The sequence below is a fragment of the Balaenoptera acutorostrata genome, chromosome 3 (assembly GCF_949987535.1).
Source record: "Balaenoptera acutorostrata chromosome 3, mBalAcu1.1, whole genome shotgun sequence".
NCBI lineage: Eukaryota > Metazoa > Chordata > Mammalia > Artiodactyla > Balaenopteridae > Balaenoptera > Balaenoptera acutorostrata.
This window is the reverse complement of record NC_080066.1, coordinates 71,030,080-71,057,838: the sequence shown is the minus strand read 5'-3', so window position 1 is coordinate 71,057,838 and position 27,759 is coordinate 71,030,080. Positions and strand designations below refer to the sequence as shown.

Here is a 27,759-nt window from a genome sequence, read left to right as displayed (position 1 = left end):
ACTATGCAAAGTGCAGAAGTAAACATGGGGTGTGGGGATTTAAAAAGCCCTCCGAAGGAAATAGGTTTGACTGGTCTTAATGCAGGGAAATGAACATGATTGATGAAGAGGAACAAGAGGCAGGAAAAGGAATCAGCAAGTTTGGGACTTTGTGCTATCTTTACCTGTTAAACGACCAGCAGGTGTATTCAGGTTGAAACAGCTAAAGGACCACAATTACCTAAGCCCTGGAAAGTGTCATATATTAAAAGCTAACTTTAAAGTTGATGATAGTCATTCAATATGTAAGATCCAGGAGATTTGCTAGATTAATTTGGCCTTCATAAGTGTTATGCGTAAGTCATTTGAGTTTTTGTATTTAACCAAAGGTGGCCTAGCAGAGGCTCTCTGGTGCTTTGCTTCATTTAATGTTGGAAAACATTTTGTTTTTCAGTTCTTCCTCAGAGATTTTTGAGATGCTGGTAAATAATTCATTCTATTTTATATGCTTTTAGGAATATTATTGCTTAGGAAAGGTTTGTCAGGTGAAAATACCTAGTCTGGTCTAGTGTCTGGTAGAAGGATGCCTTGCTTTCTCCTTTTGACCTCCTCCTGAGTGCCTTCTGTATAGCCTGAATCTCAGTTTCTTAGTACATAACATAAGACTGGAATCAAAATAGTATAGTTGGAGAGGATCTAAGAGGTCAACAGGATCCCCATCCTACATCAGTGTTACTCAACATGAGTAAGGTCGTCGACTTTGTTTCTAAAAGAAAAAAATTCTCATGGATACCCAGTGTTAATTTAAATTAATTTATTGTATTGTTACTTAAATATGTTTCAACATAAATCTAGGCATAAATCCTCATACCTAAGTACTTAATGCAACCCTAAACCCAGATCAGACCTTCAAACTAAACAAGGCTACAAATGAATATTAATTTAATGTGACCAATGACATTATTTTACTGACATGAAATCACCAGAGTTGGGTTTAATACTAGAAAGACACAGCCTCTATGGCTACAGGCATAAGCTCTATATTTAATATGACTTTGTACTTTGATTTCAATAATATCAATGCAGAAAAATGCCTGTCCTCATAAGTATATTGTATAAAACAGTATGAAAAATGTCAAGTTTTTGATCAGGATAATCACACATTCTGCTATCTAACAATCCTCAAGTGCTTATTTACTGAGGGCTCATGTGATAAGGCTGACCTGTCCACTGCCTTCAGTCATGTGTTCAGGTGTTCATCTGTGTATCTACAAATATTTATTGAGAGGCTGTACGTGCCAGAAACTGTGCTAGCACTGAGGATACAGTGGTGAGCAAAAGCAGACACGCTCTTGAGGGGGAGACAGGCAGTAATCGATAACCAGAGAAACAGATGGAGAAGTGAGCTGTGACAGGCGTGCTGAGGGAGGGGTGCTGGGCTCAGGAGAGCTCAGACTAGGCAGGGAGGAAAGGCTTTCCTGAGTGAGATGCGTGTGCTGAGCTCTAAGGGATGAGTGTGAGGAAACCAGGCAAAGAAAGGAGAAAAGCTTTCCAGGCGAGGAAACTGCTGTGCAAGGGCATGGGGTGAGAGAACGTGGAGAATGAGGGAGGAGAGAGCCCTGGATTGGACTAAGGTAGGCCCCCGTGGGCCTCAGGGATGTGGTGAAGTGTTTTAAGTAGGGGGGATAACATGATCAGATTCCTGTTTTTAAAGGATTACTAGGCTAGTGGAGAAGAGGCTTGGAGAAAAGAAGAGGAGGCACTTGCTTTAGTTCACATGGGAGATGTTGGTAGCTTAGAGATGGAGAGAGAAATAGACATTTCTAAAAGCTGTTTAGTAGGTAAGATCCATAGAACTTCCTAAGTATATAACAAAGCGAGTTGAAAATATGTCCACACAAAAACTTGTGCGTGAATGTTTGTTCATAACAGCTCTATTCATAATAGCCAAAAGTGGAAACAACCCAAATGTCCATCAACTGATAATGGTTACACAAAATGTGGTTTAACCATACAATGAAATATTATTCAGCCATAACAAGGAATGAAGTACTGATACATGCTACAACATGGATGAACCTTGAAATTATTATGCTAAGTGAAAGAATCCAGCCCCCAACACACACACACAAAAATCATATATTGTATGATTCTGTATATATGAAATGCCCAGAATAGGTAAATCCAAGAGACAGAAAGTAGGTTAATGGTTGCCAGGGGCTAAGGGTCAGAGGGAATGGGGAGTGACTGCCTGATGGGTATAAGTTTCTTTTGGGGGCTGACAAAAGTGGAGTTAGATAGTGGTGATGGTTGCGTAATGCTGTGACTACACTAAAAACCATTGAATTCTGCATCTTAAAAGGGTGAATTTTATGGTATGTGAATCATATCTCAATAAAGCTGTTTTTTTTTTTAATGTTTATTTATTTATTTATATTGGCTGCTCGGGGTCTTAGTTGTGGCATGCGAACTCTTAGTTGGGGCATGCCTGCGGGATCTAGTTCCCCGACCAGGGATCAAACCCGGGCCCCCTGCATTGGGAGCACAGAGTCTTACCCACTGGACCACCAGGGAAGTCCCACTGTTTTGGTTTTTTTTTTAATCTATAGGACTTAGTAATGGATTTAGATAAGTGAGTTAAGGGAGAAGGTGGTGTCAAGAATGACACTAAGGTTTCTGGCTTATGTAACTGGATAAAGAGGGGGAACACTGGAGAAGGTCGGGGGTGGGAGGTCGTGAGTTTGAGGTGTCTTGAGGCTTCCAAGAGGGCAGACACTGACACCAAATGGCATTGCAGCCTGAAGCCTGGTCCAAAATATACTCCATTAAAAATGTTTTAAGAATATCACCTGGGCTTCCCTGGTGGCGCAGTGGTTGAGAATCTGCCTGCTAATGCAGGGGACACGGGTTCAAGCCCTGGTCTGGGAAGATCCCACATGCCACGGAGCAACTGGGCCCGTGAGCCACAACTACTGAGCCTGCGCGTCTGGAGCCTGTGCCCCGCAACGGGAGGGGCCGCGATAGTGAAAGGCCCGCGCACCGCGATGAAGAGCGGTCCCCGCACCGCGATGAAGAGTGGCCCCCGCTTGCCGCAACTAGAGAAAGCCCTCGCACGAACCGAAGACCCAACACAGCCAAAAATAAATAAATAAATAAAGTAGCTATAAAAAAAAATAAAATAAAATAAAATAACATTCACTCTTTAAAAAAAAAAAAAAAAAGAATATCACCTAATATAAATAGAAATAGAAACTTTTGAAAGAAAGTTTGGAGAAAACTCAAGGACCTCTGAATTTAAGTCTAGGAGACCCTACCTGGGTTCTGCAAAAACTGAAGAAATGCAACATTGAGTACAGGACTCACTTCCTTGTACTTCTCGCCACTGGTTGTGGGACACCCACTTCTAATCCCCAGAGAGTGTAGTCAGCAGGGGGAAGGGATGTTGCATCTGAATGTAAGATCACCATTGAATAAAGATAGTAAAAAAAAAAAAAAAATCAATCTAGAGAAGGTAAGTTTTGCTCTCCCCCTAAGAAATTGTCTGAAATGTTTAGATAATGGAGATTTCGAAAACACTTTAGCCAGACCAGGGAAACTAGGGTTTTTCTGTAAGCCTGGAATTTTTAAAACTTCCGATAATTTTATTGTACTTGACTATCTGGAACTGTTGTCCTGTCACTCAGGCCAGACTTGTTCAAGGCACCATGATGTTCTTTGCTGGCTCCATGCAGAATACTCATATATCTAATTCCATCATATGCACCACCAACCCTAACTAGCAAAAAATACGACGGTGTTGTATGGACGCACTATTAAATTATAACCGTAAGCCCACATGCCTACAAGAAAACCCGACTGTCACACTCAGAGTGATTCACTGTTTCCTGCTTTCCCCATTAATATTCTTGTGCCATTTGTTCATTTGTTTTATCCGGCTGATAGGTAGCTGACAAATGGAAGCACACACTAAAAGTCTAAGGAAAATATATGGGAGTGAAACTTAAAATTGAGAAAATTCTTTTTGTTAAGTGATATATTTTTCTAAACATTGGCAAGGATTGTCATTACTTTCGTTTGGTGGTAAAGCCCCCCAGTCTGGCTTGTGGAGCATCAATCAGTATTTGGAGAGGACAGGATTCGAGAAGCCCCAGGTTTAAAGTACAGGTGTGCTGACCAGTGCAGTGATGTATGTGAAGCCTAGCAAAAGAGTAACTGGGCTCTGAAAATGTCAGAGTTTGTCCCAGGACATTTTTGTCTCGTATTTGGATCACTGTTGTCACAAAGGGTTGTGAGTTCATGGATTCATTTGGAAAACAGTTATTGAGCGACTGCCGTGGGTTAAGTACTAGAGATACAAGGAGGAAGCCTACTGTCTACTTTCTTGAGCTTTCTGTCCCCTCTCTCTCCTCCTTTGGGCCCTTTGTCTACCTAACTCTTACCCATCCTTCAGGTCTGTTGCCTCCTCCTGCGTGCCTTCCTCGTCCCTCCCATGTTCCTGTCACACCGTGCACTTTTCCTTTCATGGCACTCATCCCACTGAAATGGGTGGTTCTATTTTTTTTGTTTGTTTTATTTTGTTATGACGATTAGTATAGCTATTTTTTTATTGTGGTAAAATATATATAACATAAAATGTACCATTTTAACCATATCTAAGTGTACAATTTGATGGCATTGAGTACATTGACACTGTTGTGCAACCCATCTCCAGAACTTTTTTCATTTTCCCAAACTGAAACTCTACACCCATTAAACACTCATTCCCCATTTCCCCCTCCCCCAGACCCCTGGCAACCACTGTCCTACTTTCTATCTCCAGGTATTTAGCTACTCAAAGAAACTCCTATGAGTGGACTCATACAATACTTGTCCTTTTGCGACTGACTGGCTTATTTCACTCAGCATAATGTCTTCAACGTTCATCCGTGTTAAGGATATGTCAGAACCTCCCTTTTAAGGCTGAATAATATTCCACGGTATGTATATACCACATTTTGTTTATCCATCCATCCCCCGACGGACACCTGGACTGCTTCCACCTTTTAGCTAATATGAATAATGTTGCTCTGAACATGGGTGTACAAATATCTCTTTGAGACCCTCCTTTCGGTTCTTCGGGGTCTATACCCAGAAGTGGATTGCTGGATCATATGGTAGTTCTAGTTTTGACTGTTTTTGAGGAATGCATGGTTGTGTTTCGTTCACCGTGAGCAGGACCATGCAGACGAAGGGCCGCATCGGGAATGTCTAGGTGTGTCCCCTGAGGGCACTCAGTGGAGCACAGAGGAGGAAGTTTGTAAACAAATACCTGCACTGGGTTCAGGTGCTTTATTGGGGGTGTGGATAAAGGGAGCAAAAACTGGAAAAGATCAGGAAGAATAGGCAATATTTTTTCAGTGTTTTCTCTGAAATAATAAATTTCAGATGTTTATAAAGCTTCTTCTAGAATCTTTTATTGCTTAACCAAAAAAGGGCTCATTTAAAAAAATTCATGCATGACAGAAATGCATAAAGCAGAAAGTGAAAGTCCTTGCCTTACCCTCCTGCAGGGACGACCCTGTTAGCACGGTGATGGAGACTCTTGTATGCATATTCTAAGAGGTTTTGAAAAATGATTTTAAGTGTATCTTTGTGAAAGTGGGAAAATTACAAATTTAATGTGTTCTAGGCATTTCTGTGGGTGGGGAGGCAGCTTTTATTTACACAAGTGGAATTCTGTTAAGGAAAGCTGCCATTCACAGAAATGAAACTGAATCCCTTTGTTTATTAGGACATTTTGTAAGTTGTAGTTACTTGATGATTCTTTTTAAGGTGGCTCAAAATTAGAATTACTAAGAAAGTAAAATCAGTGTTTCTTGTTTTCTGATGAAGTGTTGAGACGACGCAGATATTGGTAGTTAGCATTTATTTAGAGAGGATAAGTTAGAGAGTTCTGCCTTTGCTTTAATGAAAAGACTCATTTTTTAAAATCCGTGGTGGCAGGCTGGAGGTGGGAATGGAAGGGCACAAATGTTATTATGTTAAATGCCAGTTATCTACCTTGGATAATTTATATGTTAATTTAACATCTGGTTTAATATCAATCCATTTTAAAATAAACAATTGACTTCCTTTAAGATATTTGTGAATATTGTGTATTTCACATTATCTAGACAATTGAAAAGCACCTTCTTAGAAACTGACCCATATGAGACTTCATATTTTATTTTCTTTGGCTAAGATTATTGGAAAGATCTCCTGATGGGTTCTGGAAAACCTAGGGGCAGGACAGGAATAAAGATGCAGACATAGAGAATGGACTTGAGGACACGGGGACGGGGAAGGGTAGGCTGGGACAAAGTGAGAGAGTGGCACGGACTTATATACACTACCAAATGTAAAATAGATAGCTAGTGGGAAGCAGCCACATAGCACAGGGAGATCAGCTCGGTGCTCTGTGACCACCTAGAGGGGTGGGATAGGGAGGGTGGGTGGGAGATGCAAGAGGGAGGAGATATGGAGTTATATGTATATGTATAGCTGATTCACTTTGTTACACAGCAGAAACTAACACACCATTGTGAAGCAATTATACTCCATTAAAGATGTTAAAAAAAAAATTGAACATCCCTCTTCCATTGTACAAGGGATTAGAAAAATTGTATGTCCTAGTTTGATAGAGCTACCTGTTCACACTGTGTGTTAAATATAATTATTTGAAAACATAAAAAAAAAAAAATCTCCTGATGGGGAAAAACCTTAAAACTTTCTGTTAGTTGTCTGATAGATGAAGCTAGCCTTCTATTCATGTAAACAATGTGGCTGCATCAATAAAGTTCACAGATGAATTCCCAAACTTACCTTACATGTTCTTTTCTAGGGCTGCCAGCAAAAAAGTAAAACATATTAATGTCTAATACCATTTACAGAACAAAGTGAGTTACAAAAATAAAGCACTAAACTCTGCTTGCCTCCATGTCCTTTGTGAGCCTTTGACGAAGGGGCTGTGTGGGGCAGGGTTGTATAATTACATAATAAATAGCCAGAAAGGGAGAGGGGAGTAGAGGAGTTTAACTGATCCACAAACTAATTAATTAACGAGGCCCTGCTCCAGCACATTCTAGCAGGCAAAACGGAGAAACAGCAGCCCAAGAGCGCTGCACACGTTAAGGCCAATGTAAATAAGTGTTTCTCAGGTTTTAAACAATCAATCTTCCGCTCTAAAATACCTCATCTTTTCTGAACCTTAGCAAGATGTGGCAGGAGATGAGTACCTGCTAGGTTAGATTTACTTTTCTCCTCTGTGTCACAGACAGTATAACAAATTGCGAAATCTCCTGAAGGATGCGCGTCATGATTGTGTTCTCTTCGCTAATGAATTCCAGCAGTCCTGCTATCTCCCTCGGGAAAGAGGGGAGTCCATGGAGAAGTGGCAGAGCAGGTATGGCCCTGAATAGCTGGGTTTTCACACGATCATCTTCTTTAATTTCTTTGTCATTGGTCATTTGGGAGTTGATCTAAATAGTATGGCGGAACAAACCAACAATGTTTCTGGAACCGTGGTTAATACTGAAATGCTTAATGTGTCAATATTCTAGATATGTCATTTGAATACATATATTTTAGAAATTGTAATTAAGGAGCTATAGGTGCCCAGAGTAAGTTTGCCCCAGACCTCTAAAGGCTAGTAGGATCATTCATTCCAGTGATCCGAAAGTCATACATAGCTTTAATGCTGTGTGAGTGCGTGCGCGCGTGCATGTGTGCGTGTGTGTGTGTGTGTGTGTGTGTTTGAGAGAGAGAGAGAGAAAGAGAGAGCGGCAGGGACACGTCCTACTTTTAAGCTAAAATCATCTCACTTTTTCTGGTATAGGTTGCTTTAATATCCCAACCAGTCTTATTAAACTGAAACTGGTAGGTTAATTCTAGTAAAGCTGTTTTAGGCAGTGTGGTGTCCTAATTGAGATCCACCTAAAAGCAGAACCTGAAGCAAGGATTTTGGAGGTGAGTTGTTTATGTGAGAAGCAATTCCCAGAAGCAGGAGTGGGGAAGTGGGGAGAGTGACACAGAGAAGGAGGGAAAGCAGTAAAGGATGTATTACTGCTGAGGGAAACTGAGGCTCAGTCCTCTGGGAACCTCTAAGAAGCCATGTAGAGTGTGCCTCAGAAGTCACCTCCAAGGGTGGAGGCGAGGGCATTTAGTTAGTTACCCCTTTAGCTGAGGGCCATTCCCCAGGGGTGTTAACTCCAGTCAGTGGGCCATTGATGAGGGATGGAACTGCCACCCAGCTGCAGCTAAAGTCAGAGGTGGGCTTAGGATACAGGTGCTAGGCACCTATAGCCTCTGCTTCAGTCTTCTGTAGAAGGCAGAAGAGACCTTAAGCTTTAAAATAGCTTATCCATTTGAAACATTTACATCATCTTCTTTCTTATAATTCTTTATCTGTATAGCCATTAAATATTTAAATTCTCTAAAGCCAAGTAAGCACTGGTATATACTGAGTCCTTAATAGAACCCAAGTTCCCACCAGCAAGGGAAAGCAAATCTTTCCCTAGATTGGATCATATGTGAGTACTCACACTTACTAACTACACAGCCTTGCACACAGTCAGTACTCAGTGAATTTTTTTTTAAATTCTAGAACGAAAGGAACCTTACATAGCATCTTAATTTGCAGAAAGGGAAACAGATGCCTACAGAAATTGACTCTCTGAGTTGATCCACTTCATTGGACACATGATCCTTTTTTGAATACATGTCCCCAGACCTAGACTCCATTTTCCAATTCAGATTCTTTTCAGGAAGGTTTGCAGACATTTCATATTGGTGGTGCCATGTTGGATTTTGTCTTCGTTGGATTATGATCTTCAGCTACTTGCAGCCTAGTTTTTCTCTTAGCCAAAGACGTGTTTCTTCATCTTTTAAGCCTCTCACAATTTAGCTTATCATCCCTGTGGCGCTGTGTGGCTCGTCCCTCCACTTAAAATGTGTTAAAAGGTGGCAGAGCCTCACGGTTGCTAGGCCATATCAAGAAATGAAAGAGGTTTCTGTGGTGGTTGGATGTCTTAGAGAAGAAGAGATGTCAAGCACTTGCTGATTCGTCTTTGTATCCCCCAGTGTACCCAACCCAGGGCATGTTTATAATGGGTGCTCAGGAAGTATTTGTTGAATGAATGAATGAATGAATGAATGATTGTCTATATAAACCAAAGGATAAAAGATTAGAAGCCAGGTGTGAAGTTCTGAACAAGAGCTTGGGTTTGTCTGCCTCAGGAGGGCTCACGTACCTCTTGCTTTCTAGGAGCATCTACAATGCAGCCACTTGGTACTATCACCACTGCCAAGACAGGATGCCAATCGTTATGGTGACAGAAGATGAAGAGGCAATTCAGCAGTATGGAAGTGAAACGGAAGGGGTGTTTGTGATTTCCTTCAAGGTATTTCCAGCTGGTGTGTCTATATAAGTATGTGTGTGTGCGTGAGTGTGTGTGTCTGCGTGTGTTCATTTCCAAAGTAGTGCCCATGAGGCTCTAGATGGCTTTGGCAGTACAGAAAAGGGAAAATAAAGAATGAAGGAAGACTTTAAGAAGTTCCATGTCTTCATCACTCTCCAACTAATTAATCTTGAGTTTGCCAAATTTGGGCAAGCTCCCTGTGACTGAAAGGCCTCCAGTATCCAAGGCTGCAGCCCAATAAACTCCGGTTCATAGTACTCATGCTTATAGTTATAATAATAAAACTAGTAGTAATGATGATGATGATAGGTTGAATCTGATAAAACTGCCAATATTCTGTTGTTTTTGACTTACAAAATGGCTATTCTACATGGTTCCACCTAAGAATAATACCCGACGTTGATCTACGCCAGGCACCGTTCTGAGTGTATTATTTCATTTAATTCTTGCAACAACCCTATGAGGCAGGTGTTATAATCCCCATTTTATTGGTGAGGAAGCTAAAGCACAGAAAAGCTAAGCAACTTGCCCAGAGTCACAGGGAGAAAGTGCTGGAAGTGGGTTAGAGCCTAGGCAGTCTGACTCCAGCACTCTGAACCACCATGCTGCCTCCCAGACTGTCTTTCTGAATACACACAAGATACAGGTTTTGTGTTTTAACATCTTTATTGGAGTATAATTGCTCTACAATGGTGTGTTAGTTTCTGCTTTATAACAAAGTGAATCAGCTATACGTATACATATATCCCCATATCTCCTCCCTCTTGCGTCTCCCTCCCACCCTCCCTATCCCACCCCTCTAGGTGGTCACAAAGCACGGAGCTGATCTCCCTGTGCTATGCGGCTGCTTCCCACTAGCTATCTATTTTACATTTGGTAGTGTGTATATGTCCATGCCACTCTCTCACTTCGTCCCAGCTTACCCTTCCCCCTCCCCGTGTCCTCAAGTCCGTTCTCTACGTCTGCGTCTTTATTCCTGTCCTGCCCCTAGGTTCATCAGAACCATTTTTTTTTTAGATTCCATATATATGTGTTAGCATATGGTATTTGTTTTTCTCTTTCTGACTTACTTCACTCTGTATGATAAACTCTTGGTCCATCCACCTCACTACAAATAACTGAATTTCGTTCCTTTTTATGGCTGAGTAATATTCCATTGTATATATGTGCCACATCTTCTTTATGCATTCATCTGTCGATGGACACTTAGGTTGCTTCCATATCCTGGCTATTGTAAATAGAGCTGCAGTGAACATTGTGGTACATGACTCTTTTTGAATTATGGTTTTCTCAGGGTATATGCCCAGTAGTGGGATTGCTGGGTCGTATGGTAGTTCTATTTTTAGTTTTTTAAGGAACCTCCATACTGTTCTCCATAGTGGCTGTATCAATTTACTTTCCCACCAACAGTGCAAGAGGGTTCCCTTTTCTCCACACCCTCTCCCAAAACATAGTTTTAAAGGCCAGTCTTATTTGTCCACTGTTCCTCACTCTTCTCTACTTGTGACCATGGGTGGGGGTCAGTAGGGATAAAGGAAGGGGTGATATGTGATACTACTTATGTGAAAGCTGTTGGACCAGCTTGGTGTACATGTAACAGACAGAGGCAGCATTATCGGTGACAGTTTTTTGAGCTGTCTTAAGGACACAGTTCTCCTATTTCTTAGGTACCTTTTCAGAGAGTAGGATGCCTGTTAATTTCTAAATAGATTACTGGTCTCAAAACGAAAAAACAAAAAATAGATTACTGGTCTCTTCTGCCTACCCAGTTGGTCAGTCAGGTTCCAGTGGTTGATATTGTTTTTTGATTCAGAAACTAGACTAAGGCCCTCCATTACCCCTGTCAGTTTACAGAAAGTCTAGTTGGATTTTGAATTGTAGATCCTATGAGGGTTCCCATGTGCATGTATTGCTAAAGATTTGCCAATAGAATTTTCTTGCCCTGCTATAAAAATGTGTTCAGAGAATTCCAGGGGCGCTGGATATTAATGGCAGTGTCACTTATTTTTTCTGTTGCAATATATCATGTCTTGTTCCTGCAGAGGACAGTTGACTAAAATTACATTTTTCTACTTTTTATGAAAATTACTTTTCTCTATAGTCTGGCAGCATCGTACAGTTTGATTTTGTATAGCATTTCCTAAGCAACCTGTGTGACTGAGGGCTTCATAGAGGTGTATGATAGCAGAAAAAAAGAGATGCTATGAAGTTCAGATGAGCAGGAAGCCCAGAATTTTCTGTGGAGACTTGAAGGTCGATGGGGAAGAGTGAGGACAATAAATCCCTCTTGAAGAGTTGGTTCGCAGTGGCAAAAATTTGGTGTTGATGAGTGATTAGTGACCATAGAATTGCAGTGATGTTAGCACAGACAGAACTTCCGGAAGGACTAGAGAAAGAAAGGAAGCAGTTTGAACAAGACCCTGAAATGAGTGGGAGAAGTGCTGGAGTTGACAATAAGAATAATTGACTTCATTTTAGTTTGAGAAAAGAGAATGTGCCAGCCTCTACTTTAGACTTAAAGTTGAGTTAAAATCATACATAAGTTTGATTTTTTATTTATTAATTTATTTATTTTTGGCTGTGTTGGGTCCTCGTTTCTGTGCGAGGGCTTTCTCTAGTTGTGGCAAGTGGGGGCCACTCTTCATCGCGGTGCGCGGGCCTCTCACTATCGCGGCCTCTCTTGTTGCGGAGCACAGGCTCCAGACGCGCAGGCTCAGTAATTGTGGCTCACGGGCCCAGTTGCTCCGCGGCATGTGGGGTCCTCCCAGACCAGGGCTCGAACCCGTGTCCCCTGCATTGGCAGGCGGACTCTCAACCACTGCGCCACCAGGGAAGCCCATAAGTTTGGTTTTCTTTAGTGAGCGTCCACCGTGCGAGGGCCTGTATTCTGGACACAGGAAGTAGATGGAGCACAGTCAGCCTCACCACACCAGCCCCCCGTGAGTGGTCGCCTTGGTGTCTTGTCTAGGGCCTCTCTGAAAGTTATACCAAGAAGTGCAACAATAGTCAATAATGTTCTACTTGGAGGGGACCATGACACTTGTTTCAGAATTATGTTTCGTACTGGGTTGTCACATTGACAGAGCATCAAGTGTCCCCACATGAAAAGTGTGACTACATCTGTAAAGTCACAAAAGAAGACACAGTCCTTGGGGAGTTTATGAGTCTGGAAAGCCTAACACCAAAGAACAGAAACATCTTTCCCCTTCTCTGCTCATCCAAGATTGCCAGGGGGTTGGGGGGAGGGGAGACACTTCCTTATTACACTTTACTCCTTGCCACTTTTTGCCTGCTTATTTAGGTTTCTTATAAATTTCAAATACGTCAGGGTGAAAAAAAAAGAGACGGTGCACACATAGGAGCTTTTCCTCTCCATTCACTGTGAGCCGTTATCTGCAGCAGTGAGATACGTGTAAAGACAGGCATCCCGGCCGTGTGCATGTACATGCATGTGTGTAGAGAGAGAGGGAGATTTGAAAGTGCAGAGTAATCAGGGAGGTGGAAGCGTTCCACAGTAGGAACGGCCTCCCTGGGTTCCTTTGGCAAGGCTGCAGGGATCAGTGAGATGGTAGAAATGAACTGGTGGCATGAGGCTCGGGAGGGTAATGCTCATGTAACACTTCTTCAAAACTGCATGCCAGCAGTTCCTGTTCAGGATTTTTTGTAATGCTGCTATAACAGAATCATTATCTTCTGACCATGTTTCTCTTGTGCCTTTATTAAATGCAGAGTTACCTGGACAATTTTTGGCCTGATTTAAAGGCCGCCCACGAGCTGTGTGAGTCTATCCTTCAGTCTCGACGAGAAAGAGAGAATGAGAGTCAAGAGAGCCACGGGAAGGAGTACCCAGAACATCTACCCCTGGAAGTGTTAGAAGCCGGCATTAAGTCTGGGCGCTACATCCAGGTGAGGGTGGTAATGGAGAATCGGCGCCAGGATCAGCCAGTGTGTTTCCTTCTCTTTACTTGCCTCCTGTCACAGGCCTCTGATTTCAAAGGCTGTCCATGAGACGGGCCTGAGTAGGCCAGGGCTGTTGATGTTCAAGGTGATGTGGGAGTCTCCTCTGTAGACAGTGCCCTCCGGTTTGGAGCTACTCTCTACTGTTCTTTTTTTTTTTTTTTTTTTAATTAATTAATTAATTTTATTTTTGGCTGCGTTGGGTCTTTGTTGCTGTGTGTGGGCTTTCTCTAGTTGTGGCGAGTGGGGGCTACTCTTCATTGCCCTGCGCGGGCTTCTCACTGCGGTGGCTTCTCTTGTTGCAGAGCACGGGCTCTAGGCACACGGGCTTCAGTAGTTGTGGCTCGTGGGCTCTAGAACGTAAGCTCAGTAGCTGTGGCAAACAGGCTTAGTTGCTCTGCGGCATGTGGAATCTTCCTGGACCAGGGCTCAAACCCGTGTCCCCTGCATTGGCAGGCGGATTCTTAACCACTGCGCCACCAGGGAAGTCCCTCTAGTGTTCTTAATTAGGTTACATACCAAACATTACACAAGTAGGTTTTAAATGCCTCCTGTCACTGGGAAAGAATATATTTTTGAATCAAGGTCTGGAGGTTTGGCAAAATTTTAAAGTTGTTGAAATTTGGCTTCTTCATGGCTTTGCCATTTTCCTGCCTCTTTCAAGGTCCCCTTTGTGAACCCTCAAAACCCAGGACCCAGGTGCTGTCAGGGTCTTGAGAAGCAATCAAATAAAATTGCTGTTCAGATTTCAGTAGCTTTATATGCACTCGTGTGTGTGTTTGTATGTCTCTGTGTGCACGTACAGTTTTATCACATGCATAGATTTGTGTATTCACCACCACAATCAAGATACAGAACTGTTCTACCACGAATTTTACATTTTCTAACCAGCAACTCAGACGATTTTTATGCAGTCTGAAGGTTGAGCCTACCACCGTAAACTCCTTCCCTAAAATGTGGGTATTTTAATGAGTATATCTATGGAGAGGCTAATGTTTCCAATTGGTAATGAAGTTTACAGCATTCCTGGGAGGATATTTTGAGGAAGAAGATTTTTTAAAGACCGCTCATCACTTAGGTAAGATAAATCCTGGCACTTGCAACACTTGGTATAGCTAAGAGTATGTCAAAATGATGGTACATTCTCTGGAGAAAATAAACTTTGGTGATGAATTGTTATTATTCCTAAAGAAAGGGATCACAAACCTTATAAGTATATAATGGGGATATTTTCATAAAAATTTTTAACTGTACCTTTTGGAGGGTAAAGCAAGCAGAAAAGAACTTTTTCACATTGATTTTTATTTTGATTTTAGGGAACTCTGAGCGTCAACAAACACAGAGCACAAATAGAAGCTTTTGTTCGACTTCAAGGAGCCAGCAGTAAAGATTCAGGTTCAGTGTAAACCTTACATAAATTTCCATACCACTTTTTTATTCTGATATTACACATTAAAGAAAGCAAAGTTGAAATTGTCACATCATATGTGCCATGTCAAATATCCCTACCTACACTGGCTGTGTGGGATCGTGGGTTGGTTTTTTTTCCTCCCTAGCTTTTTGTCTATAATTTCTGATTTTATGGTAATAACTAAAAAATGGTAATAGCTAATATTTTATTGAGTGCTTATTATACATCAGATACTGTTGTAAGCACTTAAAGTAGGTATTATTATTGTTTACCCCCTTTTACACGTGAAGAAACTAAAATACAGAGAGACAAATTGACTTTACCGGGATCACTCACCTGGTACGCGGTGGAGCTGAACCTGAGGCCGAGGCAGGCAGGCTGTGATTTTAAGATTTTGCCCTGTACTGCCTCACCGAGCTGTATTGCCTCATTGGAATTGTTTAAAAAGTAACGTCAATGAAAAAAAATGTGTAAATAAGTTTTATCATAATAGAGTGTATTGTTAGTTCTGCAATGACAGGGTGAAAGTAACCCTGATAGATAGTCAAGGGCACCTGGCGAGGTTGAGGAGAATGAGAAGCAGCGGCTTACTCCGGGCTTCTGCTCATCGGACTTCTCCCTGTCAGTTCTGCAGTGTCCATAGTTCAGCAGCCTGCTGACCGCTCCCTGGCCGCATGGCCCCTGAAGTTATGGGAGAGAGTCCCAGTGTGGGCTTACATTGTCTCATGCAGGGAACCTACCTTAAAAGATGGTTGAGAGTGGCCTTATGAAAGCACATTATACAGCATGGCTTAGCAGCAGTGTTCCTTCCTTCCTGACCTGTGGAACAAAAGTTTGACTTTGGTTTAACTTCACCTTTGAAAGGAGAGAGCTTTTATTTGCAGGAATGCTGATTAGATCTCGAACGTATTATGTTTGAAATGACTCACTGGTGTGGCCTCCCCCTTGATGTTATGGGGTTTCTCTGTGCTGCTCCCAAAACAGGTCTAGTCAGTGACATCCTAATCCACGGGATGAAGGCTCGAAACCGCTCGATTCACGGAGACGTGGTAGTTGTCGAACTGCTCCCTAAAAATGAATGGAAAGGAAGAACCACCGCCCTGGGTGAGAATGACGGCGAGTTCCCGAGTGAGCCCATGCCCACAGGTAAGCCAGCTGTAAAGTTGCCTGGTCGTCCATCTGGAATGTTTATTTTTCCTCTCATTAGTCCAGAAATACTGCAATTATTAATGTATGATATCTTCTCTTTTCCTACATTATCAGTTTCCCCTCTCTGCAGGTTTATTTTATTCTCATCAGCACCCAAATAGGCTATATAGTATGTCTCATCTTAAAATAAAAACCCTCTTAGGGGGGCTTCCCTGGTGGCGCAGTGGTTAAGAATCCGCCTGCCAGTGCAGGGGATGCAGGTTCGAGTCCTGGTCCGGGAAGATATCACATGCCACGGAGCATCTAAGCCCGTGCGCCACAACTACCGAGCCTGCACTCTAGAGCCCGCGAGCCACAACTGCTGAGCCCGAGTGCCACAACTACTGAAGCCCACGCGCCTAGAACCCATGCTCTGCAACAGGAGAAGCCACCGCAGTGAGAAGCCCACGCACCACAATGAAGAGTCACCCCTGCTGGCTGCAACTAGAGAAAGCCCGCGTGCAGCAATGAAGACCCAACACAGCCAAAAATAAATAAATAAAATAAATAAATTTATTTTAAAAATAAATAAATAAATGTCACACCAGGCCCCACAAAAGAAAGGGCACACGGACAATGTTAATTTAAAAAATTATCTATCTTAAAAAAATGATCCATTTAATAATAAAATAGAAGGAAGGCAAATGTTTAAGCATATCTCAACTTGTGTGCATGTGCTTGAAAAAATGGGGTGTTGCATTTCCTGTTTTCTTCCTCACTGCTGAACTGGTCAGAGTCCAGATAGGTGACATCTTACCAGTTAAGGCTTTATTTTGTTTTGTTTTCCCAAAGGCAGAGTGGTGGGCATCCTTCAGAAGAACTGGCGGGATTATGTGGTGACATTTCCATCCAAAGAAGAGGTCCAATCGCAGGGCAAAAATGCTCGGAAAATCCTAGTTATACCTTGGGATTACAGAATTCCCAAAATCCGAATTAGCACTCAGCAAGCAGAAGCCCTTCAGGTACCTTTACTCTTTGCCTCTTGTCTTTGCCAGCTTTTGAGCGGTACCAGGAACTGTTAACTCCTTTGCATAGGAAGGGATAAATTATTGATGGCATCTGGCGTTCTGAGATCCTGTTTCCAAAAAATTCTAAATATATAGAACCATCTGTTAAGTAGTCCTTGGTTAATAAATGAAGGCCAGAGAGAAACCGTCCTAGAAAGAGCTGTGTAGGACAGCTAGAGAGAACATCCATTATCCAGCTGTCCAATACAGAAACTTTTCAATAGATACACTTTGCCAACACTAACAAGCTTTCTTTCAGCAAGCGATATAGAAATACGATGGCTCTGCCCTGTAGGGATGATATTGTGGTACTTCACAGAATCGATTATCCTTAAAGGAATAGAGCCCTGGAGAGAAGACATAAACAAGCAAGTTAGAAATTAACCTTTACTGTGGCGAAGGGTGTAGGCATCGCCCAATTTGATTTGCCCAATGTTTTGCAGTTTGTAAATAAGACACTGAAGCAAGATGTCCCCAGCCAGTAACCGTTGTGTACCTTTCCATCCCAAAGCCTCACGCAGGCTCTCTGAGGCCAGTTGTAACAATTGCTTTCCATGTCTATGGTTTGCTGGAATCCGGGGGCAGTGGGGTTCAGTTCATACGGATAACCTTCTTCTCCACCAAAAGATGTCTTAAGAAATTAGAAAGTACCTTTAAAGAAATTAGAAAGTAACTCCCACACACAAAAACATTGAGATTTTTTGTTTTGAAATTTAATTTGGACTATGCATAATTGGGTTTTTCCCTTGTGTCACAAATGTTAACTTGAATGTGTCACAGTTGGCTTTCTGTCTCAGGCTACACTCTCCAGCCCACTTATTTGGTGCGGAGCGGTAATGCCTCCCTTCAAAGCATTGCACTAAGCATTTACCTACCATCTGGCAATTTAGTAAAACAGGAAGAACCCAATAAAAGAACAGAAAAGAAAGAAAAACCGCTATTTGCAAATTGGCCACTCTCTTTGGAGCTTGATGCTGTTTATCACTCATTTGTTTGGTGCCACTAATTGACCCATTTGACTCCTGGTGCTGGGCTCATGTTTCCCCCTCTTTGTTCAGGACTTCAGGGTGGTTGTGCGCATTGATTCCTGGGAGTCGACATCCATGTATCCGAGTGGACATTTTGTGCGTGTTTTAGGAAGAATCGGAGATCTGGAAGGGGAAATTGCAACCATCCTGGTGGAGAACAGCATTTCAGTTGTCCCCTTCTCAGAAGCCCAGGTCAGACTTCCCCCAGTCCTTTGTTCTGATAAAAGACATTTTCTACTTTTTTTTTTTTTTTTGCTTTTGTTGTTGTCCGTTTTGTCATTAAGAAAGAAAAATCTTTGTACTATGTAACAACTCACTGTCTAAAACCACAGATAATGGAAAAATCTCACTCTTCTTTATTCTGTGTTTGAACCAGATGGAAGTCTGCTTCAAGTGCAGAGTTAGTTTCCTGCAGCCTCACAGCTCTCAAATTTTTACATTTTCCTACTGTGCTTACAAATGGTATGTCAGTGTCTTACAGTCAGTATACATCCATTCCCTGTAACTACACGGGTACCTGGTTACAGACCCAACTGGGCTCTGGTCCCTGTCATAATCATTCAACCAGAGGCCTGCAGAAAGCTGCAGGGAGCAGCTTCTTGGGTTCCATACATCTCTGACCCATGGGTCAAAAAATCATCCTCATTATGAAACTGTTTTTGTAACCTTTACAGAAAACAAAAATTCCGTGAACATAAAACATCAGCTATTTTCATCACTTTATGATCTTTTAAAATCCTCGTAAATCTTGTTTATTATTCTTGCATAGCTATACTCATAGTGTGCACAGGCTATTTTCTGCTTCTTTCACTTAAAATTATTTCTATGTATTGACATAGCCTACTTATTTTTAATAGTGATGGCAATTACTCTATAGTGATGTACTCTAGTTTGCTTAAGCATTCCTCAATTGCTGAGCGTTTGGGCTCTTTAATTTTTCACTATTATAAAAGGTGCCACTTCAAACATTTCATAAATACTACTTTTTTTTCTTCTTTTGGAATGTAATCTTTAAAGTGAGATTACCAAGTCAAAGGGCATAAAAAATTTAAATAGCTTTTGCTATGAATTGGCAGATTGTTCTTCAGAAAAATTGGGCCAGTTTGCATTGCCATCAAGAGCATATGGGTAGCAAGGACTTCCCTGGTGGCACAGTGGTTAAGAATACGCCTGCCAATGCAGGGTACAAGGGTTCGAACCCTGGTCCGGGACGATTCCACATGCCACGGAGCAGCTAAGCCCGTGAGCCACAACTACTGAGCCGGTGCTCTAGAGCCTGCGAGCCACAACTACTGAGCCAGTGTGCCACAACTACTGAAGCCCACGAGCCTGGAGCCCGTGCTCCGCAGCAAGAGAAGCCACTGCAATGAGAAACATGCATACTGCAACGAAGAGTAGCCTCCGCTCACTGCAACTAGAGAAAGCCCACGCGCAGCAATGAAGACCCAATGCAGCCAAAAATAAATAAATAAAATAAATAAATTTATATTAAAAAAAAGAGCATATGGGTAGCAAATAAAGCAATTGACAAAGGATTAATCTCCAAAATGTACAAGCAGCTCATGCAGCTCAATATCAAAAAAACAAACAACCCAATCCAAAACTGGGCAGAAGATGTAAATAGACAATTCTCCAAAGAAGATATACAGATTGCCAACAAACACATGAAAGTATGCTCAACATCACTAATCATTAGAGAAATGCAAATCAAAACTACAATGAGGTATCACCTCACACCAGTCAGAATGGCCATCATCAAAAAATCTATAAACAATAAATGCTGGAGAGGGTGTGGAGAAAAGGGAACCCTCTTGCACTGTTGGTGGGAATGTAAATTGATACAGCCACTATGGAGAACAGTATGGAGGTTCCTCAAAAAACTAAAAATAGAACTACCATACAACCCAGCAATCCCACTACTGGGCATACACCCTGAGAAAACCATAATTCAAAAAGAGTCATGTACCACAATGTTCATTGCAGCTCTATTTACAATAGCCAGGACATGGAAGCAACCTAAGTGTCCATCAACAGATGAATGGATAAAGAAGATGTGGCACATATATACAATGGAATATTACTCAGCCATAAAAAGAAATGAAACTGAGTTATTTTTTGTGAGGTGTATGGACTTAGAGTCTGTCATACAGAGTGAAGTAAGTCAGAAAGAGAAAAACAAATACCGTATGCTAACACATATATATGGAATCTAAAAAAAAAAAAAAGGTTCTGAAGAAACTAGGGGCAGGACAGGAATAAAAACACAGACATAGAAAATGGGCTTGAGGACACGGGGAGGGGGGAAGGGTAAGCTGGGACGAAGTGAGAGAGTAGCATTGACATATATACACTACCAAATGTAAAATAGATAGCTAGTGGGAAGCAGCCACATTAACACAGGGAGATCAGCTCGGTGATTTGTGTCCACCTAGAGGGCTGGGATAGTGAGGGTAGGAGGGAGACGCAAGAGGGAGGAGATATAGGGATGTATGTATATGTATAGCTGATTCACTTTATTATAAAGCAGAAACTAACACACCATTGTAAAGCAATTATACTCCAATAAAGATGTTTAAAAAAAAGAGCATATGGGTATTCTTATTTTCATTATAATTTTTGACAGAATGGTGGCTACAATAGTAAAATACTTTAGAATATTTTACATTATTAAATTTTTATGTTAACCATTAGTATCTGGAAATTATTTGTTGACTTGTTTTGACAGCTTAGTGAAAATGTTAAAACAAAATAAAGCGTGGATTAGACTTCACAGAACTAGAATTCTTCCCTTTTAGCCTACTTAACTGCAAATTGATGGCTTGAACAGGTAATAATGCAGAGAAAATGCTCGAGATTGATCCTGCTTCAAAAAGGAATATGCTTTTAATATTTGGGACATGTTGGTTTTTATCCGGGCTTGACTTGAGTTAAAAGCTCAAATGGATCATTTGGAAATGGGGTGGATATTGTACTCTTTATAAGCCACCCATTCATTCTTTCTCCAGCCTCCACAACTAAAGAGGCTGTAAGCACCCTGGGACATTTCCTGTCCGACTCTAGCGCCTTCAGGGGTATGGGGATTGTGTCTTTCCTATTGACTCCCATCTTCCCAGAGCCTAGCACAGCTCCTGACACATATTAGGCACCTAATAAATAATTATTGCTCAAAAAAAACCAAACATAGGTTAATTGCAGAAGGTAATGGGTAATTAATGGGGTTTCCATGAGGTCACATTGAGAATGTTAGAGAGTGGATTTTTATAGGAAATTTCTGGTGCATGAATTGCTGAATTTGGGGACTTTCCTTGTACAGATGTGTGAGATGCCAGTAAACACAACCGAAAATCCCTGGAAGGTGAGTTCCGAAGAGGAACGAGAACGTAAAGACCTTAGGAAAACCCATCTGGTATTCAGCATTGACCCCAGAGGTTGTGAAGATGTGGACGACGCCTTCTCGGTCAGAGCCTTGGATAACGGCAACCTAGAGCTCGGGGTCCACATCGCAGACGTGACGCACTTTGTGGCATCGCATTCTTATATTGATATTGAAGCTAGAACAAGGTAACGCTGTTTGAAATCAGCACTGCAATTATGTATGACTGTAATGTATTTTGTAACTGCTAGTTTCAGATTTTTAAAACAAAGATTTCACAGTTGGGAACAATTCTGAAGATCTCTTCCAGGAAAAAAAAAAAATTGAGGTCCACTTCCCCTTTTCCTTTAGAAAAGTAGTACCTTGATCAATTTACCTTTCCTTTTTTAACAGAATCTTTTCATGTGTTGTTTCCTTCTAAATTGAAATGGGTTAAATTTTTCATGTAGTAATATCCTATTTTATATAATTACTTGATCATTACACTCTAATTTTTCTTGTACAACTAAGATTCGTACCACTTTTTCTTTCTCTTTTATATCAGTGGAAGAATATTCAGCCCAAAGCGGTATCACTTAGAAAAGTGGGAACATGGGAATAGCTGTATTACCCAGTCTGCTGCACTTGATGAAAAAGCAACAGCCTTGGGGAGTTTATGCTGAGCTTTCGGCCATTTTCCTCACTGCAGCCCGTACCGTCAGCAGTCCTGCTTCTTGCTGCTGAAGGTCATGTGCCTACATATGTGTCATTCACAGGGCCACCACTTATTACTTAGCGGACCGTCGCTATGACATGCTGCCCTCCATCCTCAGCGCTGATGTGTGCTCCCTCCTGGGAGGCGTTGATAGGTGAGTTTGTTCGTTACTTTTATCATCAGAGCTTGTCTTGCCCCTTCTGTGGTGACTAGTGGCTCTCGCTTGTGGCCTCTTCCTCGTCTTCTTTCTGATACACTCTCCTGCCCGCCTCCCCACCCCTGCTTTCCCTCTACATCCTCTACACCCTGCTGCACCACTTATTTGGGGGCAGCTTTGTTTCTCTCACCTTCCCTTCCCTTCCGCTCCTCTTTCTCTTTTCTTTCTGGCTAGCTGTGAGGCTGCTTCTCCCTCTTGTTGGCTTTTTAAAGTCAAAGTCTAGGAACAAATGTATATACCTTTGCACATATGTGTTCCCTGGTTGAGGCTGTTTTGCATGAGGCTCATGATCTTAGGGAGTTTTTTGTTTATTTGTTGTAAAGTTTATGTCTGTCTTTGAATAGATAATAAAACCATGTAGCCCAAAATTCATACGTTAGAAAAGATGTTTAGTGAAAGGCTCCCACCTGCCACTTTCTGTCAGTTACCAATTTCTTCTGTATTTTTCTAGACATAATACTGTAACAAAAAAACCCCTCAGTTTTCCACCTTCCTATGTAGGGAAAACTCCAGCTCTTCCCTGCTGTGTCTTTCTTTCCTGTGAGTCTCCTTTGCCTTTACAGGGAACACATCACATCTGACACTTCTGGTCACCAAATGTGTGGAGGTGTTTCTCTACACCAAGCAGTTCTCTGCAACACAAGCTGGGTGTCTTACAATTTAAGTCAGTTCTGATACTGTCTACCCAGAGATGGCATCAGTTTCCACAGGGTAAAGGACTCAGTCCCACAGGACTGTCCCCACTCCTCAACTTCAGACACCATCACAAGCCCAGATTGTCAGCATGCTTCTGAATGACCAGCTGTAGATTAGAGGTTCCCACGACCCCCTCTTTAGACTTCAGATGCCAGTTGCAAGTCCACGTTGTTACCTGTACTTCTGACCAACTGGCTATAAATCAGAGGTTCCCAGACCCCCTCCTCAAGTTCAATTAATTTGCTAGGGCAGCTCTCAGAACTCAGGAAAACAGTTTACCTACATTTACTGGTTTATTATAAAAGTATATGATAAAGGATACAGATGAACATCCAGATGGAAGAGATGTGTAGAGCAAGATATGTGGGAAGGACACAGAGCTTCCAGGCCCAAGGGTGCCACTCTCCCCAGCACCTCCATGTGTTCACCAATCCAGAAGCTCGCCGAACCTCACGCTTTGGGGATTTTATGGAGGCTTCATCACATTGGCACGATCGATCAGTAACTCCATTTTCAGCCCTTCTCCGTTCTCAGGAGAATGAGGGGCAGGGCTGAAAGCTTCTAATCATGGCTTGGTCTTTCCAGTGACCAGCCCTCATCCAGGAGCCCACCCAGAGTCTCCTCGTTAGAACAAAAGACACTCCTATCTCCCAGGAAATTACAAGGGTTTCAGAAGCCCTGTATCAAGAGCTAGGGACAAAGACCAATATATATTTTCTATTATTTCAAAAATGAACACACACACACACATGCGTACCTATGGACATGTGGTCTTTCTTTGTTATACAAATGGTGACCATATGTATGTATGTGTGTGTGTGTGTATATATATATATATATATATATATATATATATATATATACTGTTCAGACCTTGTTTTTTTTTTAAATTAACAATGTATCTTGGAGATCATTAATATGGAAATCATTCCATATTAATAACAGTTATCTATCTGTGGAAATTTAGATTGTTTCCAAACTTTTGCTATTATAAACAAAACTGTACTGAATTACTTGGAATATAACTCATTTCACATTTTTAAAAGTACAGTATCTCTGGAAGATAAAGTTCTAGAAGTGGAATTTCTGTGTCAACGGGTATATACATTTGTGTTTAAATAGATAATAACCAAATCGCCTTCCACAGAGGTTATACCAATTATATTCTCTCCGTCAATGTATGAGAATGCTAGTTTCCCCATAGCCTTGCCAGCACAATATGTTGTGATTTTTCTTTTGTCTCTGCCAATTTGAAAAATAAAAATGGTATCTTAGAGTGGTTTTGATTTGCATTTTTCTACTATGAGTAAAGTCAAACATTTTTTTGTATGCCTAACAGTCATTTGTATATCCTTTTCTGTGAACTATTTCATGTTTCTTGCCCCTTTTTCTTTTGCTTTCTTGATCTATTAGTAATTGATATATAAGAGCTCTTTATACATTAAGAAATTAGCCCAGTGTTTTTTATATGAGTTGTAAATGTTAGAGTGATTTGGTGGTAAAGTGATTCTTTACTAAGTGAACTTTTTGCTAATGAACCTACCATCAAGGCTGATATCCTAGTTCAGTGTCATTCTGTAGCATTTGAAAGGCTTTGCTCTTCTTTGCTAGCAAGCCCAGTAGACTTAACTCTATCAGTGCTATGCTGTTCTAAGGAAAATGGAGAACCGTAAAGTCAGGTTTGTAACATTCCATGTGAACTTATTTCAGATTTGCTCAGAGCTCCCCAGAACCTAATCTAACCTTGTTTTAATGTTAAATATCTTTTGATTTAACAGTGGAGTGTTGGATTGAAACATCAGACCAGAACCCTGTAGCAATGTCATTTTTTTCATTACATTTAGGGTCTAGTTCTGTTTATTTCAAAAATGGAAGAATTAAATAATGATGTGAGTGTGACTGGTTTTGTAGGTATGCTGTAAGCATCATGTGGGAATTGGATAAAACCTCCTATGAAATTAAGGAAGTATGGTACAGCAGAACCATTATTCGATCAGCTTACAAACTATTTTATGAAGCAGCCCAAAAATTACTGGACGGAAACGTCGACATTGTTGATGATATTCCAGAATTCAGGGACCTGGATGAGAAGAGCCGACAAGCCAAGCTAGAGGAGTTACTGTGGGCAATCAGAAAGCTGACGGACATAGCCCGTCACATCCGAGCCAAACGATACCAATGCGGAGCCCTGGAGCTGGAAGGGGTAGAGGTTCGCATCCAGCTCGACGAGAAGAAGAACATTCACGACCTCATCCCCAAGCAGCCCCTGGAAGTCCATGAGACGGTGGCTGAATGCATGATCCTGGCCAACCACTGGGTAGCCAAGAAGATCTGGGAGAGCTTCCCTCACCAGGCCTTGCTGCGCCGGCACCCTCCTCCACACCAGGAGTTTTTTTCTGAACTCCGAGAGTGTGCTAAAGCAAAGGGCTTCTTCATAGATACACGGTAATTCCTCTTTTGAGGGGGTAGGGAACTGGAAGGGGATGCTGTACACTTATTGATCTTACAGTAGTTCTTAAAATGTGACAGCCAGATCTTTGACCAAAAATAGAAAACTTCTTGTCTTTCTTCATTTACTATAATGTAGGTATAGAGGCTTCAATTTTTTTTTTCTTTTTTTTTTTTTTGACACACTGCGTGGCTTGTGGGATCTGTTCCCCAACCAGGGATAGAACCCATGCCCCCTGCAGTGGAAGCTCAGAGTCCTAACCACTGGACTGCCAGGGAATTCCCTAGAGGCTTCAAATTAAAACAAGTTTATTTAGGCGTAATTTTGACCCACTACAGTTTGTAATATAAAAATAAGGAACCTGTTATCCTTAATTTAATTTCATCTGCCCCTTAGGCAAATGCGAAGACTTAATCCTCTATTTCAATACTTTAAAAATGCAGCCTATCTCTGTGGCAATATCATAAGGCACCACACCGATGGTAAATTTATACCATTCCTCCGTAGAATGAGACATTTTTACTCCCCACCTCCAGGATAAAATATTTTCCCTGTTAAAAATGATGTATAGGGCTTCCCTGGTGGCGCAGTGGTTGAGAATCTGCCTGCCAATGCAGGGGACACGGGTTCGAGCCCTGGTCTGGGAAGATCCCACATGCCGCGGAGCAACTGGGCCCGTGAGCCACAACTACTGAGCCTGCGCATCTGGAGCCTGTGCTCCGCAACAAGAGAGGCCACGATAGTGAGAGGCCCGCGCACTGCGATGAAGAGTGGCCCCCACTTGCTGCAATTAGAGAAAGCCCTCGCACAGAAACGAAGACCCAACACAGCCATAAATAAATTAATTAATTAATTTTTTTTAAAAAGATGTATAAAGGGGATTCTTTTTTTCAATATTTTGTCAGTAACAGGTGCTAATTAATATATCTTTTATTCATTTATGAAAATGGATTTTTTTTGCCTCTCTCTTTAGGTGATAGTATCTCTTAACTGGTTTAGTCCGTGGTTGAGCTCTGGGTGCGTGCCAGACGCACATGCTAAGGGCTTTCAGGTGTTAGCTTGGATCGTTCATTCATATTTTACAGATAGGGAAATTAAGTCTGGAGAGGTTAATTTGCCGATAATTTAGCAGCTGGTTAGGGCAGAGCCGGGATTGGAATCCATGTCTGTCAGACTCGAAAGCTCACATTAGTGCCCACTCTGTCACATTGCTTCTCCTTTCATCATCCGCCGTTCTCCTTCCCCGTTTCTCTTGGCAGGCTACGGTACAGAACTGAATTATATAGTATATTATTAAATTGTTATTATAACTCTATATTTCCTGGATTTTAAAAAACTACTTAAAAGTAAGTAAATAGAATGCTTCCTCTCGCCCTCTTTAAAAAAAGAAAAAGGTTTTCTTTTTCTGGGTTTCTTTTACTTGTGTACCTCAGGTTTAGTTCTGTTTTGTTTTTTAACTCTCTCTGGCTCAATAATTTTTTTTTTTTTGGCTGCGCTGCCCAGCATGCAGGATCTTCGTTCCCCGACCAGGGATCGAAGCATGGAGTCTTAACCACTGGACCACCAGGGGAGTCCCTGGCTCAATAATTCTTGATTTAAAAAAGAAAAAATCCATGCTTTGACCTGTACAGGATGTTTAAGGTTAAGGGTGTTAGGAATTTAATTCAGCAAGTACCTGGCCACCCACTGTGTGCTGAGCACGGTGAGCATTAACTTCATCTCATAAGTTCAGCACATTACTCTTCAGTACTTAAGAAATGTATCTGAGGGAATTCCCTGGTGGTCCAGTGGTTAGGACTTGGCGCTTTCACTGCCATGGCCGAGGTTCGATCCCTGGTCAGGGAACTAAGATCCTGCAAGCCACGCAGTGTGGCAAAGAAAAAAGAAAAGAAAAGAAATGTATTTGAATTCTGACACACTTTCTTTGTTTTAAACCTCAAAAGCAAACTAGATTTCTTTTTATTTTTTAATTTTTTAATTTTTATTTTTTGGCTGCGTTGGGTCTTCGTTGCTGCACGGGCTTTTCTCTGGTTGTGGAGAGCGGGGGCTACTCTTCGTTGCGGTGCGCAGGCTTCTCATTGTGGTGACTTCTCTTGTGGAGCACTGGCTCTAGGCATGCAGGCTTCAGTAGTTGTGGCACATGGGCTCAGTAGTTGTGGCTCGTGGACTCTAGAGCGCAGGCTCAGTAGTTGTGGCGCACGGGCTTAGTTGCTCCGCGGCATGTGGGATCCTCCCCGACCAGGGCTCGAACCCGTGTCTCCTGCATTGGCAGGCAGAGTCTTAACCACTGCACCACCAGGGAAGCCCCGCAAACTAGATTTCTTTT

At 41.8% G+C, this 27,759-nt stretch overlaps 1 protein-coding gene across 7 annotated transcripts in view; it reads left to right on the top strand.

The window, feature by feature from the left end:
- DIS3L (DIS3 like exosome 3'-5' exoribonuclease) overlaps positions 1-27,759 on the top strand; it is a 34,730-nt gene that overhangs the window by 3,615 nt on the left and 3,356 nt on the right. For 6 of the 7 annotated variants that reach the window (XM_007166058.3, XM_007166057.3, XM_057543635.1 and 3 more), the window contains exons 3-12: positions 7,271-7,399; positions 9,260-9,395; positions 13,143-13,319; positions 14,687-14,765; positions 15,766-15,927; positions 16,762-16,931; positions 18,035-18,196; positions 21,318-21,565; positions 22,133-22,225; positions 24,896-25,429. In XM_007166058.3, the coding sequence (XP_007166120.2) occupies positions 7,271-7,399; positions 9,260-9,395; positions 13,143-13,319; positions 14,687-14,765; positions 15,766-15,927; positions 16,762-16,931; positions 18,035-18,196; positions 21,318-21,565; positions 22,133-22,225; positions 24,896-25,429 (1,890 nt within the window). Of the gene's footprint in view, positions 1-4,816; positions 4,956-7,270; positions 7,400-9,259; positions 9,396-13,142; positions 13,320-14,686; positions 14,766-15,765; positions 15,928-16,761; positions 16,932-18,034; positions 18,197-21,317; positions 21,566-22,132; positions 22,226-24,895; positions 25,430-27,759 lie in introns of those variants that run through there. The other variant, XM_057543636.1, reaches the window with a different exon arrangement.